Source organism: Nycticebus coucang, chromosome X (genome assembly GCF_027406575.1).
Source record: "Nycticebus coucang isolate mNycCou1 chromosome X, mNycCou1.pri, whole genome shotgun sequence".
NCBI lineage: Eukaryota > Metazoa > Chordata > Mammalia > Primates > Lorisidae > Nycticebus > Nycticebus coucang.
Window position 1 is genome coordinate 131,076,402 of NC_069804.1, and position 18,543 is coordinate 131,094,944.

The 18,543-nt window shown below is 47.9% G+C and overlaps 1 protein-coding gene across 5 annotated transcripts in view; it reads right to left on the reverse strand.

The window, feature by feature from the left end:
• The window catches only part of TMEM164 (transmembrane protein 164), a 216,820-nt gene extending 199,510 nt beyond the window's left edge, over positions 1–17,310 (reverse strand). Inside the window, exons 1-3 of one of the 5 annotated variants that reach the window (XM_053580524.1) lie at positions 16,667–16,803; positions 16,209–16,349; positions 15,688–15,969 (exon numbers count right to left, since the gene is read on the reverse strand). In XM_053580524.1, the coding sequence (XP_053436499.1) occupies positions 15,688–15,696 (9 nt within the window). In that variant the 5' untranslated portion in view covers positions 15,697–15,969; positions 16,209–16,349; positions 16,667–16,803. Of the gene's footprint in view, positions 1–15,687; positions 16,350–16,666; positions 16,804–17,053 lie in introns of those variants that run through there. The other 4 variants (XM_053580523.1, XM_053580521.1, XM_053580522.1 and 1 more) reach the window with 4 other exon arrangements.
• Between the last annotated feature and the right edge of the window lie 1,233 nt (positions 17,311–18,543).

Genomic DNA, 18,543 nt, shown 5'->3' on the forward strand with positions numbered 1-18,543 from the left:
TCAAGACTGTAATAAACAATGATGCTAAAAAAAAAGATGCTCAAAAAACACAAGATTTCTGTTTCTCTAATAGTGGGCAGAACAAAAGTGCAGTTCTTTGTAGGCTGAAATGCTTAGGGGTAGAAGGAATACACGTATGCTATTATACAGCGATACCCAACCGGAAGTCAGGAGAGCAGCTCTCTTCCTACTTAGCTATGTGACTTTGGGCAAATCGCTTTACTTCTTTGGGTCTCAGTTTATTCATCTGGAAAATGAGGGAAGAGGGACAAAGGAACTAGCTGATCTCTGAGATTTCCTTCGGCTTTGACTTGGTATGGCCCTGCTTTTTCAACAACCTGAGAAAGTACTGCCAAAGGGGCAACAGCTAGAAGCAAGAGAAAGAACAATTAGATAAAGCAAAAAAAACGATTATTGTGGAAGGCTGCAAATGAGGTAATATAAAGGCAGCAGAGTTAACACCATGCCTGCAACATAATGAATGCATGCTCAAAAATGTTTCAAGTGTTATTATTAATACTAACTTTTGTGGGAGTATACAAAGATAACCAAAAATTACAGTGAGATCTTGCTCCTAAATTTGACTCTGTTTTGCCCATCTGACCCTGTTCCAGGTTTATAGCATTTAAAAGGTCTAAGGGAGACTGGACTGAGTGGCTCACGCCTATAATCCTAGCACTCTGGGAGGCCGAGGAGGGTGGATGGCTTGAGCTCAGGAGTTTGGTACCAGCCTGAGCAAGAGCAAGACCAGGTCTCCAAAAAAAAAAAAAATAGAAAACTAGCCGGGTGTTGCGGTGGGCATCTGTAGTCTCAGCTACTAAGGAGGCCGAGACAGGAGGATGGCTAGAGCCCAAGAGTTTGAGGTTGCTGTGAGCTATGATGATGCCACAGTGCTCTACCCAGGATAAGAGTGAGACTCTGTCTCAAAAAAAAAAAAAATAGGTCTGAGGGAGGCCCTAAATGACCAGTTATCTTTAATGTCCACAGATGGTTATAACTGGAAAGTGAGAACCCAACCCCAAGGGAAAGAAGGAAAAGGAAAAAAAAATGTTAGTGGCAAGAGCCAAGATTAATCCTCAGTTCACTGCAAACTGCCTGTGGAAAGGGGGATAAAAAAACAACAGGTGCAGACCACAATGTACTTGGCAAATTGTTTTTTAGGACAAACCCAAAGCAGGGAGTAAGAAATGTGGGAAGATGATCCTAGCCTGGTTTCCTCATGTGTCCATCTGAGCAAACACAGCACTGGCCTTGAGATATGGCCAAACACTACCCAGCTGGTCAGGAGACCCTGGGACACGGAGGGCTTCACATTCTTCTCCACAAAGCTAATGCAGCCTTGGCCTAAATAAAGGTCACCCCAACTTCTATGCCCAAGACAGTACCCCCCCCTTCAAAATCCCTGCCCAGGGAGGACAGCTACAAGGCCAGGGGTCAATCAGTTCTCTTCCTTCACTGCCTAGAAACTTTATAAGCAAACAAGGAAACATGACCTTGGTTCAGTGCTTGCTTGCAAGGCTATTCTGAGAAGAGCAAAACTGGAAAGCAGAGTGGAGTGAGCTGCCACACGGCAGAATGGAGATCTAAAGGTACAGGCAGCCTCGGGGTGCCAAGATTCCCTGTGGGACTGGGGGCCCAGGATGTAGGGAGAAACGGCCCCCGCCCCCAGCAGTCAGCAGCTGTGGCAGCCGCAGCCCAAGAGGCCAACCACGAAAGTGCTGAAGATAGTGAGGCGCTCGTGCACGTGACCCTCAGAAACATTCCTGCAGGGCACAGAGAATAAAGTACAATGTGAGGCCAGCACACACTCAAGTGCCTGGAACTTAAAAAAGGAAACTCTTATCAAATGCAAACCAGCAACGAACAAGGGCTGATATGAAGAGGACACTTTATTACAATCTTGCCTAAGTCTTAGAAGAGTGAACTTCCATAGCTAATTCCTAAAGGCTGCAATTTACTTGGGTTGCTGGTTGTTTTAGAAACATCTTATAAACCAGCTCCTCCCAGGGAACTAGAAAACAGAACATCAACCTTCTCTATTCTCCCACCCCCAAGACTAAGAAACTGCCTATTTACCCACAATGCTTGGGAATATGCCCAGAGGCCTTTCAACAGCCTTGGCAGGGTGGGGCACCCTCTCCACCCCAAGACTGTGAAGTTACTTGACCAAGGCCTATGCCAGAGAAATCTGCAATTAAAGAGGGCTCTCTTCTCATGACTAGTGGCCTAAGCCCTAGAATACAGTCTGCTCTACAGCTGAGTAGCTAGCTGGCCTTGAAAAGGAGAAAGGAGGCTGGGTGGGGTGGCTCACACCTGCAATCCTAGCACTCTGGGAATAGATTTCTTGAGCTTAGGAGTTTGAGACCAGCCTGAATAAGACTGAGACCCCATCACTACCAAAAATAGAAAAAACTAGCCAGGCATCGTGGCAAGTACCTATAGTCCCAGCTACTCAGGAGGCTGAGGCAGGAGGATCACTTGAGCACAGGAATTTGAGGTTGCTGTGAGCTAAGATGATGCCACAGCACTCTAGCCTGGGCCACAGACTGAGCCTCTGTCTCAAAAAAAAAAAAGAAAAGAAAAGAAAAGGAGAAAGTTTAGCCTATCTGGGAGATGGAGAAAGAACTCTTTTTTTCTTGTCCATTTCCCAGTGTGTAAAGCAATGCCATGCTCCTCCTGCAGCTAAGATACTTCCTGGTCCACCTGAAACTGCCTTTTTCCCAGGAGCTCTCTGGGAGTGACCCATTCTCCTTTAATAATTACCTAACCCTGGTAAAAAGGCAGCACTAGAGGAAGTTGTACACCCCTCAATCGAAAACGAATAAAAAAGTAAAAAACAAATCCATTTGCCTGTCACTGCCTACCTCCCCCAGAAAACCACTCCTTTCATACTTCTGACACGGACTTGCTGGTTGGTTTCCTAAACTTCCATCAAGATATCTTGCACCATGGAGCCAGCCTATTGATGAAGAGCAGTAAAAATTAAGCCAAAAGGTCCCTGGAAAGCCAAACTTCCTACCAATGACAGCCACCTCCAAATTCTTCAGAAAGGAGTGGGTGATTGAAGGCACCCTTGACATTACCCATAAAGCTGTCCTTAACCCTCGAACGGCCAAGAAACCCTGTGCTGCAGAGATCATTACACGGGTGCTAACTTTATGGAACTAATACTTCTGCCCACTTCATGAAATGAATATGCCAGGAAAACTTTTCTTGGTTGAGATTCTTAAAGCTGCCTTTCTGTATCAAATCTCTACCATCTTACCCAAAGCTCAAAGTAGCAACCACAGTGAAAATGGTGGCTGTCAAAATCATCGTTGTCATCACCATCATAGCTAAAATTTATTGACCCTTTACTATGTGCCAGATACTATCTTAAGTATTTTTATTATTTTCTCCTTTTTCTCACTTAATCCTCGCAATAACCATGACATGATTATTCCATTTTATCAGTGTGGGAATGCTAGTTCAGAGAAATTAAGCAACTTGCCCAGGGTTACACAGCTAAAGGTAGGATTTGAACCCAGACCTTTATCACCCCAGAGCCTGCCCAATACACAAATGATGCCGTGTAATATACAATAGCACTATTCTTAAAAACTGCTAACATTTACTAAATGCACACGATGAGTAGGAACTTCCGCGAAATACTTGATACAATTTTTTTTTTTTTTTTTTGTAGAGACAGAGTCTCACTGTACTGCCCTCGGATAGAGCACCGTGGCGTCACACAGCTCACAGCAACCTCTAACTCTTGGGCTTACACGATTCTCTTGCCTCAGCCTCCCAAGCAGCTGGGACTACAGGCGCCCGCCACAACGCCCGGCTATTTTTTTGTTAGTTTGGCGGGGGCTGGGTTTGAACCCGCCACCCTCGGCATATGGGGCCGGTGCCCTACTCACTGAGCCACAGGCGCCACCCCTTGATACAATTTTTTAAATTTAATGCTCACAACCCTGTTTGGTAGATACTAATGCAGGGTGTCCCAGAAGTCATCCCTAAAGTTGCCATACATAGGGAAAATGGGAAATTGTAGTTAAATGCGCCTTTATTTACAAAATATTCTTATAAAATATTCTCTACATGTTGGCCACCTCTTTATATTCTTCACATATTGGCCACCTCTTTGTACAATTTTGTAGTGAATATTTTATAAATAAAGGTACATTTCGCTATAATTTCTCATTTTCCCTATGTATAGTGATTTTTAAGGACGACTTTTGGGACACCCTGAATTATTCCCACTTTATAGATAAGTGAGACTGAGCTTTTGAGCTGTTAAGTAACAACTCTAAAGTCACATGATGATGGACCTCAAATCCAATCCCGGGAAACACGGTCCCAAACCTCTACCCACTAAGCTGAAGTTGCATTAGGAAAAGGAGGCATTTCTTCCTTCTTAGGCAGGATTCCTGCTGGGTCCCAATCAAAACCTACAAGGTCCCCACAAGAATTTGTCAAGTACATGCCAATGAAGAAGACTACCTAGCCTTTCGGTGGATATGCCAGCCACCCAGGTCTGATTAGGAAAAGAGGATCAAACTCTTGAAGTCTCTCCTCACCCCCATTTTCCCTCAACCTGATTTCTGAAGAGACAGCCTCAGCACCAACCTCTGCCCAGAACATCTAATAAGTGTTTACCCAGGGCTCCCAGAGCCATAGTTAAGGGCCTTAATGTGCAATCTGGCTCTGCGCCTTATTTAATCAGCACCTGAATGAAATGTCTCTTTGCTTGCAACAGCCAGAGCACAGCCAGTCAGCTTTCTGCAAACGCAGCTGGTCGATTGGCAAAGGCAATTCAACTCACAGGCAAAATACACCTTGAGTTTATACCACTGCTGGCATGTGATGGAAATGAGAAAGACAAAAAGCATCGCCTGGAATTAGGATGGGCTCAAGATTCCCTTCCTCTCCAGGTGATCTCGCTCCTCCTTCTCCTACCCACCCGAACACCTGCCTACAGGGCAGGACTTGCACTGTTTCTGCCAAACAGACCAACCCTCTGTCCTCCTGGCTCCTACCATCCATTCCCTTCCCTCGGAGCTACTCCACCCAGAACAGGACTCATGCTACCCTTCCTTCCTCTGGCATTTCCTCCAGCAGCTACTAGACAAGAACCAAAACCAGTGGAGAGATCCTCCAAATCCTCCCCTTCAGGGTCTCAGGCTGGCAACATGTCCAAGTGCCTGGACACACCAGGCACCAACAGTGCAAGCCCTGCCCTGCATGGCTAGGAAAGAGTTAACATAGAGGCCTGATGCCCAGAAGAGGGGTCTTCCTCAGACCTTCAGATTAAATTCCTTATCCAAGCACCATGAAGGAACTTACATTAATATATAATACTCTGTGGGTCAGCAGGTGGGGTGCCAAAGACACTGATAACCCCAGATCTCCTGGTCAAGGGTATGGGAGACAGAATAGGCCCAAACCTGGGCAAGCAAGGTGGGTAAGGCCACCCGTTCAAAAACACTAGACATAGTCTACAAAGGAGAGGTCAAGTTAGGGCAACAAGACCTTTTTAAAACTCATCCTCTCCTAATGCCCAGTGGAGAGACTATCCATAAGCCATCCATGCTTCAGTATCAATCTCTTAAATGGAACTACTTTTTTCCTAATTCTCTCATGGACATCACTTCCTCTGAGGGAATGGACATTTTGCATTGTAGAAAGGCTTGTTCTGGAGTTTGGAATACTCTAGAAGGAGGCAAGCTTGGATGGGGTGAGCCAGATGAAGAGACTTGGAAACATGGAAGGAGTATGAAAAAGAAAAGTAGAAACACAGCACCATATTTCACCTCTTCTGCTATGGGCCTTCGATGGAACAGCAAACATTCCACAAGCCACTAAAAATCATCTCCTAGTTGCAGATGGGATGCCTGCCATCTCCCCATTCCCTATATTTAATTCTCTATCTGCTCTGTGTGTCTGTCCTTGACAGTGTGGGCCCTCCTTGGGACAACACAGGGAACACGATTCTCTATCTTTCAAGTCCCCTGTCAAGGATTCATGGGCATCTGCAGTTCACTAATCAACAGCCCAGACATGACAGAACATTCCTAGAGTTTCACTTGATTTGCCAAGGGAGAAGTAAGAAGAAATCTGCCCTTTGGCGGCACCCATGGCTCAGTGGGTAGGGTGCTGGCCACATACCCTGAGGCTGGTGGGTTCGAACCAGCCTGGGCCGGCTAAAATCGACAATGACAACTGCAACAAAAATTAATAGCTGAGCATTGTGGCAGGCGCCTGTGGTCCCAGCTACTTGGGAGGCTGAGGCAAGAGAATCACTTAAGCCCAAGAGTTGGAGGTTGCTGTGAGCTGTGACATCATAGTACTCTAGTGGGCGACATAGTGAGACTCTGTCTCAAAAAAAAAAAAAAAGAAAGAAAGAAATCAGCCCCTGATAATAATATGCAAGTGACTCCAGGTTATAGTTGAGACACTTTCCTATGGAGGAGGAAGCTATTCTGTGCCTTTGCACATATTGTTTCTTATGCCTAGAGTTGCCTTCCTTCCTCTATCATCCAAGAAATTCCTACTCATTCTCATACATTTATTGGGCACTTACCTGAACCAGTGCTTGTTCTAGGCACGAAGACGGAGAATAAGAAAAACAAGACTGGGGTGGCGCCCGTAGCTCAGTGGGTAGGGCGCCAGCCACATACTCGGAGGCTGGCGGGTTCGAACCCAGCTCGGGCCAGCTAAAACAACAATGACAACTGCAACAACGACAATTAGAAAAAAGAAAAACAAGACAATCCTTTCATGGAGCTAACACGCCTCCTTCATGAGCCAGCTCAAATGTCACCTCCTCTAAAAAGCTTTCCTTGGGCGGCGCCTGTGGCTCAGTGAGTAGGGTACCGGCCCCATATGCCGAGGGTGGCGGGTTCAAACCCAGCCCCGGCCAAATTGCAACAAAAAAATAGCCGGGCGTTGTGGCGGGCGCCTGTAGTCCCAGCTACTCGGAAGGCTGAGGCAGGAGAATCGCGTAAGCCCAAGAGCTGGAGGTTGCTGTGAGCCGTGTGACGCCACGGCACTCTACCGCAGGCTGTACAGTGAGACTCTGTCTCTACAAAAAAAAAAATAAAATAAAAAAAAATAAAAAGCTTTCCTTAATTGCACTAGAACAAGATGACCCTCTGTTTTTTATGCTTTGGTCAAATTATACATGTGATACTGTATGATTTAGTTCAACTGTAATTTAGATCAATTATAATTTAGTTGATCTGTTTTCTTGTCTGCTTCATCAAAACTGTGAGCAAAATGATGGCAAAGACTGCTTCTTATTTATCTTTGAATCTCCAGTACCCAGAACTGATATTTGGCACACAACGAGCATTTGATAAACGCCTGTTGAATGAATGCAAGAATGAATAAATTCCCATGAGCATTTAGAACAAGAGTCCTACAAACAGAAAGATAGCATGAAACACCCATGTGTCAACATTCCCTCTGATCAGACCTTGTAGATCTTAGAGACTGGGAGGGAGGGAATGTTCAAGGACTGGAAGGTGATAAAACAGGCCTGGTTCAAATACTCCATTGACATAACTTATTGTCATCAAACAAGCCACTGGAACTCTACAGCTACCTGAAAACACACCTCACAATAACTTAGGGCTCTCAGCCTCTCATTTGAACCACCTGCATAAACTGAGGTGCTGCCTAAAGTCTAAATGTCTTGTCTATAGGACACCCAGACTCACACCCATCAGGATGAGTCCCACCCAATAATCGGCCACCAGATAATATCTCTCAAAGTGGGGCCCAAGGCCCGCTGACATTAGAATCACCTGGGAACTTGTTCTAAATGCAGATTCCCATCTTCACCCTAGACCTGCTCAGAATCTCTGGGAAGAAAGCCAGGCACTTAAGTTATAACAACCTCCCAAGAGATTCTTTCCCAAGGTCTGACAATCACCACTCTTCCATACTCATAGCCTTTGTGACGACTCAGCCAGTTACTGGCAGGAGAGGAGCAACTGAGACAAGATACTCTCAATTTAACCAAAGATCAGAAAAACCAAGAAAAAACTGAGAAAGCTGGCTCTTCTTACAGAGGTTATTTCAATAAGGCATGATGACAATGAGCTATTTGCTGAAAAATATAGGAGGGACCTGGAGCCGTGGTCCACACCTGGAATCCTAGGACTCTGGGAGGCCGAAGTGGGAAGATTGCTTGAGCTCAGAAGTTTGACATTTGTCTGAGCAAGAGTGAGACACCCGGCTCCACAAAAAATTAAAAAACTTAGCCAGGCACCTGGTACATGCCTGTAGTTCCAGCTACTCCAGAGGCTGAGGCAGCAGGATCCTTGGAGCCCAGGAATCTGAGGTTGCTATGAGCTATGATGACACCATTGCACTCTACTCGGGGCAGAGAGTAACACTCTGTCTCAACAAATAAAAGGAAAGAAAAGAAAAATACAGGAGGGGAGAAAGAGAAAAGGTGAGTAAAAGGTCTAATAACATATTGTTTTAAATTTATAGGTTATTAAAGAATCAAAAGAAGGGCCAGGCGCAGTGGCTCATGCCTATAACCCTAGCACTCTGGGAGGCGGAGGTGGGTGGATGGCTTCAGCTTCTGAGTCCCAGACCAGCCTAAGCAAGAGCGAGAAGCCCCCACCCCTTCTCTACTAAAAATAGAAAAACTAGCCAGGCGATATGGTGGGCAACTTAGTCCCAGCTACTCAGGAGGTTGAGGCAAAAGGATCACTTTGAGCCCAAGAGTTTGAGGTTGCTGTGAGCTATGACGTCATGGCACTCTACCCAGGGAAACAGAGTGAGACTCTATCTCACAAAAAAAAAAAAAAAAAAATCAAGAGAAGAAAGCTGACATGTCCAGATGTCAACCAATAGATCAAGAACAAAATCCAACAGCATAATTTCCTGACTGGTATGAAAGCGACCAGATACTTTGGGCTGAAAGGGGCCACAGTTCTAATAACCAGAACTTTGGGATGGGAATTCTACAAACAGATGTGTGAGCAGGGGCTAAGATTGCTTCTCTATTTCAAAAAACAGGCAGAAAGAATCTCTTAATGGGCACAAGAGACATAGGAAATGTATCCATGAGACATAGACAGGGCCACCAGAGGGAACAGAAAAAAAAAAAAAACAAAGCAAAAAGACAGCTCTGTCAGTCAGTCACCATTATCCAGGGGCATGCATTAAACAATTAATATGCATGTATTCAGCTCTGCGAGCATTTACAAAGGAAAAAAAAATCATTCCTTTCCTTGAAAAAAAAAAAAAAAAAGTCCCTGCTAATGGCAGAGGCTGAAGAAACATGCAAAAACAAATGACTTGGCTAAACACAAGATTAACTACATGCATCAAAAGTATTCATTAAAGAGCCCAATGTTCTCGGAAGTATTCAGAAGGCTAGAAGAGGAGGACAAGTGTTGTTATAGGCTGGGCGCGGTGGCTCACGCCTGTAATCTTAACACTCTGGGAGGCCGAGGTGGGTGGATTGCCTGAGCTCAGGAGTTCGAAACCAGCCTGAGCAAGGGCGAGCGACCTCATCCCTAAAAAAATAGCCAGGGGGTTGCAGCAGGTGCCTGTAGTCTCAGCTACTCAGGAGGCTGAGGCAAGAGGATCACTTGAGCCCATGAGTTTGAGGTTGCAGAGAGCTATGATGATGCCATGGCACTCTACCCAGGGTGACAAAACAAACAAACAAAAGTGTTACTACAATGACTAGAACAACTACAGTCTGGTAAGGCTCACCTAGAAAGGTTTCATAGAAGAGAATCTTCGGAAGAGTATTTACGGAGGGGAGGAACTCAAAACAAAAAAGGGACCAAAAACAGACTGAGAAGAAGGTAACACATTTATGGCAAAGGGACCAAAATCCAAGGGGCCTGTGGATCATCCATTGGGTAGGAGCCAGCAACATACAATTATTTAAAAGCAAGCAGGCCAGGCACAGTGGCTCATGCCTTTAATCCTAGCATTCTGGGAAGATGAGGCTGGATGATCACTTGAGGTCAAGAGTTCAAGACCAGGCAGCTTGGCAACCGTAGCACAGTGGTTATGGCGCCAGCCATATACACCGAGGGTGGAGGGTTCGAACCCGGCCCAGGCCAGCTAAACAACTGCAACAAAAAAAAAATAGCCAGGCGTTGTGGCGGGCGCCTGTAGTCCTAGCTACTTGGGAGGCTGAGGCAAGAGAATTGTTTCAGCCCAAGAGTTTGAGGTTGCTGTGAGCTGTCTCGCCACAGCACTCTACCGAGGGCGATATATTGAGACTCTGTCTCAAAAAATAAAAGAAGAACAGAGTTCAAGACCACAGCAAGATCCCATCTCTACTAAAAATAGAAAAAAATAGGCCTCGCATGATGGTGCATGCTTATAGTCCCAGCTACTTGGGAGGCTGAGACAGGATTGCTTGAACCCAGGAGTTTGAGGCTGCAGTGAGCTATGATGATGCCACTGCACTCTAGCTGGGGAAACTGTCTACAAAAAGTAAAAATATGGGCGGTGCCTGTGGCTCAAAGGGTAGGGCGCCAGCCCCATATGCCGGAGGTTGCGGGTTCAAACCCAGCCCTGGCCAAAAAAAAAAAAAAAAAGTAAAAGTAAAAGCAAGGGCAATGCTGCCTTGTATTGACAGATGCAAGGCATGAAAAGGCTGAGAAGTAAATCTTTCCTCTCTGCTTGGTGTGGGCTGGACCTTTGCTAAGAGTTACAGCATCCAATTTTATATGCTGTGCATTAGAAGGGTATGCAGACATGGGCAAGCTTCCAGAGAAAAGCAAACAGAAGTGAGTAGAGGAATGGCTTCTGGTAGCTATCAAGAAAGGAAAAAAGGAGTTGAGCTTTGTCAGTCTCTGAGTCAGAGGTAAAACTATATTGGTCATCTGCCAGCTTTGATTAGCTTTCCCCAGCTTCTCTGCTTAAGTGACCACACAGTTATTCAGAGGATTAATATGCTTCATTTCCACATGGCCTGTTTCAGGAAGAAGACTAAAATAGGAAAAGGTTAAATAATTTGCTCAGGTTCCCATAAGTGAGCCATGAACAAAACCAGCATCATAATTTTAAATCCCAGGGCTATCTGGGGGTTGTTTAATCTACCACTCTACACTACCTCTTTTTATAATAGATGCCCCAAAAAGATCACAACAATGAAAGATGGAAAATTTTTCTGCCAATTTCTTTGGGGGGAGAAACAAACTAAAAAGGAATATCATGCCTCACTGCTGAGGCCCATATAAACTCACCCCTGTGTGTGTCCCCCTGGACTGATGGCACAGGACACCGTCCATCTGATAAGCTGTCAGCAGATGGCTGGATCCCTCATTGTACCCATTACCCACCAACGTCAATTCCAAGCAGAAACAGTAATCAGTGCTCCAGACAACAGATGGGGAATGAGGAGGTGTGTCTGGTCTGAAGTCAAGGGGGAAAAGAGAAAGCCAAGTTTCTCAAATCCATCAGGTTTTTTTCTAAAACAAATCCATCACATAGCAACTGGAGCACAACAGTGTATATTCAGTGAGTTGCAAAGGTCGTCATCAAGAGCTTGAGACTTTTTAAGTATGGCCATTCTATACTTTTAACACGAGGGAGGAAGTAAGAAAATCAGTGAACCAAAAGCAGATAAGCCATATCTGGTAGAAATCAGACTTCTACTAAATTGTAAAGAAGATAAAATCAAATAGCAACAGGAACACTAAAAAGGGATGGGGGTCAGTGTTACGGGCTAAAAACCAATGGCTTAGAGCTAACGGGTCAATGGTGTCAATTATTACTTGCCAAATGTCCAGGCTGGATGCAACCTGCCTTATGCACATAGACATCGAGGGTTAATCGGCATATGTTGTGTCCCACTAAGTTCAGTGCCCAATCAGGAGACGTTGGCACGAGCGCATACGGAATCAACAGGAATTGGACAATTAAACAAGACGTCCCAAATGGGATCTATTTCTTAAGTTTCTAAACAACTTAACTGGACTCAAGGAAGATAAAGGGCCACTAAGTAAGACCACCAGTCTTTATGGACACAATCAGTCGGACTAGCTGGCATTTTAACTCTTTCTAGAAACTGTAGGTTTTTAAGACATAAATGGCTATGAGAAGCACTTCCTACTAAGCCCAGATTCCCACTGTGGCACCTCAGTCACCTCTGTCACTAACTTGCTGGGTGATTTCTGGTACACAGCACAATCACTCGATTACTTTTTTTTTTTTTTTGAGACAGAGTCTCACTCTGTCGCCATGGAGTCATAACTCACAGCAACCTCAAAACTCTCAGGCTAAAAGGATCCCCTGCCCCCCACAATGCCTGGCTATTTTTGTTGCTGTTGTTGGTTGGTTGTTTGTTTTTAGTAAAGACAAGGTCTCACTCTAGTTTAGGCTGGTCTCTAACTCCTGAGCTCAGGCAATCCACCTGCCTTGGCTTCACAGAGTGCTAGAATTACAGGTGTTAGCCACCAGGCCAAGCCAGAATTCTAACAAATTTCCCTCCAGCTCCTCTACTTCTGGCCTAAAGCAATAATCACTCTTGCTATAGACAAACTTACACTGCCTCTCTGAGGAAGAAGGGCTTTCTATGAAGCCAAAATTAAATCATCCTGTTGAGAGACACACACCAGAAATGTCTCTGCTAAGCTATCCCTATCACTTTAATTAATGTCTCCCTTTCCTTGTTAGGACTTCTAAATCCCACAGAATTTATGGCTGCAATATAACCTAATTCAGCTAGTTCACTTGCCAAAGTGTTTCTTTGTACACAATATCTCCCCTTTGGAGTATACACAGTTACAGGAAACATTTTAACATCTTTCTCCAGGCCTGAGCTAATCTCTCAGAATGCTAAATATGATAACGCATCTGAAAGTGCCTTATAAACAGTAAGTGCTGGATAAATGTAAGGTATTATGGTTATACAAACCATCATTAGTCATTGCTGCAACAAAGTCAGAAAAATTGTTTCCAACCATCTGCTGTTAATTTTTTTTAGGACTCAATACATCAACTTTTAAAAATCCATACATTCCTGCTTCCCAGGAAGAGCCATATGGAGGGTATGGAAAGTTGGATTCATCAAAGGCTAGTTCTCCCAGCAGGCCAGGGGTTACTATTCAGGGGTCCTCAAACTGCAGGCCCGCGGGCCACATGAGGTGGTGTGATTGTATTTGTTCCCGTTTTGTTTTTTTACTTCAAAATAAGATATGTGCTGTGTGCATAGGAATTTATTCATAGTTTTTTTTTTTTTTAAACTATAGTCCGGCCCTCCAACGGTCTGAGGGACAATGAACTGGCCCCCTGTTTAAAAAGTTTGAGGACCCCTGATAAGTGATACAACGCAGTGGCTTCGGGGTAAAGGGCAAAGGAGTATAATTCTAGTGAGGCTCAAGAATTCCTCAGCATGCCTCTGTTCTTTGCCTCCACCCTACAGCTTCAGACTTTAAGCTAGACACAAGATAGTAGAAAAAGCACAGGTGACAGGAATCGGTCGATACTCCACCAATATCCATCTCTCTCCCAAATGCCATCATCCTCTGCAAGAGTCTCCAAGACCGGCCTAGTCGAGTTTACTTTGTACTGAGCTTTACTGGGGAGACGCAAGGACCAAAAGATGAATGGAGACCAGCCATCTGAACCTCAGCAGAGAGAAAAACTAGCTTCCTTTTAGCATACAAGGAGGATCAAAAGCATTTCAGAATTAGCTTCCTGTTGCATCTCCATCTACTACTTATGCAGACAAGGATCACGGAAGACTGTCAAGAGATAAGAGTCCAGTTCTGCCTCATTTTAAAGATGGGCAAACTGAGACCCAGGAAGAATACTTTCCCCAAAGTCACACAAGTAATTAATGCCAAAACTAGGTCTCCTGAGTTTGCTAACAGCCTCTAAAAATCTTTCCTCTAAAAACCATGGTTCTGCCAGGTTTGATGTCATCACACCAGCAGCAGCCCCAGTCAAGCTGAATTTAGTCTTTTGTTGACCTTCTAGATATGTGGTTGCAAGAGGCCTCAAGACCCCTTTGTAGAAGGGGCACCCTCTGACCCTCACCACCTGCCATCCTAAAAAAGCACTCCTATCCTGAGAGCCTCACACAACAGCGACTAAGATGCGTTGTTTCCTCTCATTAACAAAAAGCCCATTCATAAAAAAGAAAAAGAAGACTGGCTCAAATTTACACAGAAGGTCTAGCTGGGACAGCCCTGAACTTCCTGTGAATGGCATCACTTCCCAAGACACTCTCTCTTAAAAAATGCTACCCATTCCAGCCCTGCTTGATGCTTAGAGCCACCCAATTGAAAACAGCCTCTTTATTCCAAAACTATCCATACCTCCTTGCCGTATCTGCAAGAAGGGAAGAGACCAGAGGTCATTCTCCTCATTTTACAGATTGAGAAACTGAGGCCAGAAGCCTAAAATCAAATGAGTTCCTAGGAACTAGCAAGTATCCAAGCGTCCAGTAGATTGCACTGTGCTCATCTGCCTTGACCTTCCCAAAGGATTGCACCATCATCTGCTGCCACTCCTGAGGGACTGAGAGCTTGCAACCCCAAGGAGGATGGGCTAGCTTTCCAATCCAAATGCTAATTCATCTTTTGGCTACAGGCAAGTGACCTCCAATCCCTGAGCCCCACCAGGCCTGTAAAACAGAGATAATAATCTCAACTTCCTGCCCCATGCAGGGTTATCATCTCCTCCTCTGAATAACCTTCTACTAACATAAAAGCAATAAAGATGCTAATGACAGGTTTCAAAACAGCCCCGGAATAACACACACCAGGTTTCCCACAGCCTGAAATCTAAAAGACTGACTGCTTTCCCCTTCTCCCCTTTCTCCTCCTCCATGATTTTATACCTTAGAACATCTCTCTGCACAGGCAGAGTACAGAAAGACAGTCTCACTCTTGGGTCCTCACCCAGATTATTTTTATGTATCTGGCAACTTTCCTTTTCAGTCCCATATTATTTTCCTTTAGCACTGCTAATGGTTGGAAGGTGGGGAGGTAAAGAAATCAGCTCCCTGAGTAGCCCTGGACTATGGGCACAGGAGACAGACTGGGTGTGAAAAGATGGGGAGGTTTGCAAAAAATAAATAGCCTCTCCCCACAGATAGAGATCACCAGCCCAAAATTCCTGAGTTAGCCTGGGGCCTGTTTCAGAGTGCACTTAGTAGGAGTTTGGTGCTGCTCCAATGCCTCAGAACTCAAGGGCAGACCACACCTTAAGAGCATAAACTCCCAAATGAAAGAGTCATTGAGAGAAACCCATAAAAGTATTTCCCCAAAGTTCCACAGTGGAGACAAGGAGGCTTACATGACCACCTCCGGGAAAGAGTGTCACCAGGCCCCTCGGCAGTTAACCGTAGAAGGCAAGGAGACTGGGCCATGGTCCACAGATATGGCTTGGAAAGGGCACCTGGCTGGGGCTGGACTTCCTGCTTATAAGGCCAGGGCAGGGCTGGGAGGGGAAGGGCAGCCAGCCTGAGTGCCAGTCCTTCCTAGGGTTTGGGCACAAGTTTCCTCACCTCCACTGTGGGGCTGACACATTGTGCACAAGTGAAAGAAAGCCAAATCTGAAATTGGCACAAAGGCAGACACTCATTGGAAGATCATTTTTAAGGGTCCCACTTCCCGCAAGGATGGGGTGCTGTACACTACCGAGTGTCCTGAGCACACAAATGACTCTTATCACTTAGGCTGCCCAGGAAAATGTCAACAGACTCACATGCATCATGGTGACCAGGTGACAGGGGTTGAGCAGGTAGATGACGGTCTTGGTGGCGAACTTAAAGCCCACCTCCACCCCGAAGGTCAGGCACAGGGCTACTAAGAGCAGATTCTTGCTCAGGCTCTCCTTGCCTTCCTCTGGCCGCTGGGTCACCTGCTCTGGCTGGCTGCCACGGCCACCCCTACCGTCCTCCTTCGTCTGCCTCAGGATGTGCCGCAGGGCCACCAGGATCTCCAACAGGGCCAGGGTCAGGACCACCACACTTTCCAGCAGCCGCTGCTGCCAAGAGAGGAAGGCAGCACAGTCGGGGCCCCCATTGCCTGCAAAACTGGGGTCCACGCCCCCATACAGCCAGTCCAGGAGACTTTGGTAGCTATACCGGGACATGATGCAAAGTGGTTCCCCTTGACCACTGCGCCAGAAGCAAGAGCAAGATGGAACACGAGCCCAGAGGGTTGCCCGGGTGGTGGACCATGTAAGAAGGGCACACCCCCACACCCCCTCCAGACACCAGGCACCTAGAGCAGGGGAGGGGAAGCTACACGCGAGGCCCGGGGTAAAGTGCTGGTTCTAACTTGTCCCCACGGCTGTCTGGGGAGCCCCCCGCGCTTCTCCAGTGGCCACCAACGAGGCAGGGTTGAAAGGAGCCGTTGGCCAATCTAAAAGGAAGGAGAGGAAAAAAAAAAGGTCTCAAAGAGGCAATTGCATCGGGAATTAGGAAGCGGGTGGGGTAACTAGCGAGGGAAGAAAAGGGGAAAGGGGCAGTGACGAAGCAAGCAGGGGTCAGGGGAAGCCGGAGGCCGAGAGGGTCAGGGCGGGGGACCGAGGGGACCCGGCAGTGCCGCGACAGCGAACCGGGGGGCAAACGGGGTGAGAGTGAGGGGACACGCGGAGGCTAGGAGAGGAGCTAACGGGGCCGAGCAGGCGGGGAGGGCGACGGGGATGGCAGGGACGCCGGACTCCTCGTCTCACGCACTCGCCACAGGGCGATCTCTTACTCCTGCAACCGCGTGGCCGTCTCTGCCCCCAGCTAGCAACTTCGCCGCCGACTGGCCCCTCCAGCCAATTTAGAGCCGTCCCGGTCCAGCCTCCCGCCCCCGGGTACACCCCCGAGCCCCCAGCTCCACTCTCCGGCCCCACTCGCCCGCCCTCCGGGCAGCACCACCCCCAGCCCGCGGCCCGCCCGGGACCTGCCCCCCTCGCGCAGGCAGCGGCGGGAGGAAGCCGGAGAGAGGGCGGGAGGCCGGGCCAGCCATGGGCTGGGCTACGGCCGGCCACCTCCCTCCGCCCCGGCGCCGCATCTTCCCGCTCCTCCCGCCCGGCCCCGGGGACCGGCCGCCGCGCCCCTTGGGGCTCCACTCACCGGCGGCTCGGCCCGCGGCTCCGGCTTGGGCGGCCGCTCGGCTCCCGCGCTCCCCGCGCCCCAGCGCTCGGCTTCCCTGGCGGCCGCCGCCGCGGCGCACGGCTCCTCCTCCCCGTCTTCCTCCCCCTGCTGCAGCCGGGCTCGCTTCCTCCTTCTTCCCCTCCCTCTTTCCTCCCCCTCGCCGCCGCCGCCGCCTCCCTCCTCCGGACCAGTTCGGCCTCTGGCCCCCGCACGCCCTCGGGCCACCGCTATCCCGCCTGGCCTTCTTCCCCGTTCTGCGCCCCGCACTCCCCCCACCGCGGCCACCATTCACACCTCCCACCCTCCCGGCTTTCAGCTCTCTCTCCTCCCTCCTCCGGCTCAATCTCCGCCTCCTTCCTCCTCCTCCCCGGCCTGCCTCGGCTTCTGCACTCTGGGAGCCTGCACGCGTGCACCGCCACCCTCCTTCACGACCGTGCCCAGAATTCGCCTCCCTGGTGAAGCCCTGGTGACTGGCTCCGCCTCCTGTGACCCGGTTCCCCAGGGCACTTCTTGGTATACCCGGCACACAGTAGGCACTTAACCGCCTCTCACTAACTTCGAGTGGAATGAATAAGCCTATCTGGTGATGAGCAGCTTGGATTTGGGGTGTGTGCCGGGTTTGGCCATCTCCTCTTCGCGTTTCCACCTCTCTGTCATAGAACGCTAGACTCCTGCCAGACCAGAAATGCGTCTTTTCCCCTCTCCAGCCACAGCCCTACTCTCCACCCTGTGCCTAGAACCGAGGCTGCTTCTACCTGCTCTTCCCTCTCCTGCTCTGGTCCGCTGTTTTCCTCTCTACCTCGGACCACACAGCCCACCGCTGCCCCTCTCTTTCCTCCCCTCCACCCCTTTCTCCTGACTGGCCTCAGTGCTAGGCTTGCGGGAGGCCAAGAGCCTTCCCGACCTCTTTTGCTCCCGCTTATTGCCCGACAATAGCTGCTTCCTAACTCACACGTGGAAAGGCCTTCCAGGACAATGTGATCGTGGAGGGACAGGTCCAAGCCTCTAAACTTGGGTAAAGGAGAATGGCCCAGACTGAAGCAGGGCCCCCTCTTTCCACCTGCTGCTTTTAACCCGACTTGTGTTTTCTTTTCTTTTCTTTTCTTTTCTTTCTTTTTTTTTTTTTTTTCAGGGAGAGAGTCTCACTATGTCGCCCTCTGATAGAGTGCGGTGGCGTCACAGCTCACAGCAACCTCAAACTCTTGGGCTTAAGCGATACTCTTGCCTCAGTCCCTGTAGCTGGGACTACAGGCGCAGTTGTGATTGTTTAGCAGGCCCGGGGCGGGCCTCTGTGCAGGTGGCCTGCGCAGTAACCACAGTGCTACAGGCGGGCTTTGAGCCTGTTTGCTTGTCTTAAGACAAGCAAACAGGAAAAGGACCCTCTCGGAACCTACCACATGTTAATTTAATATTTATTGAAGACTCATCCTGAATTGGAGGAATATCCAGAAAAACACAGTTAAGCATCT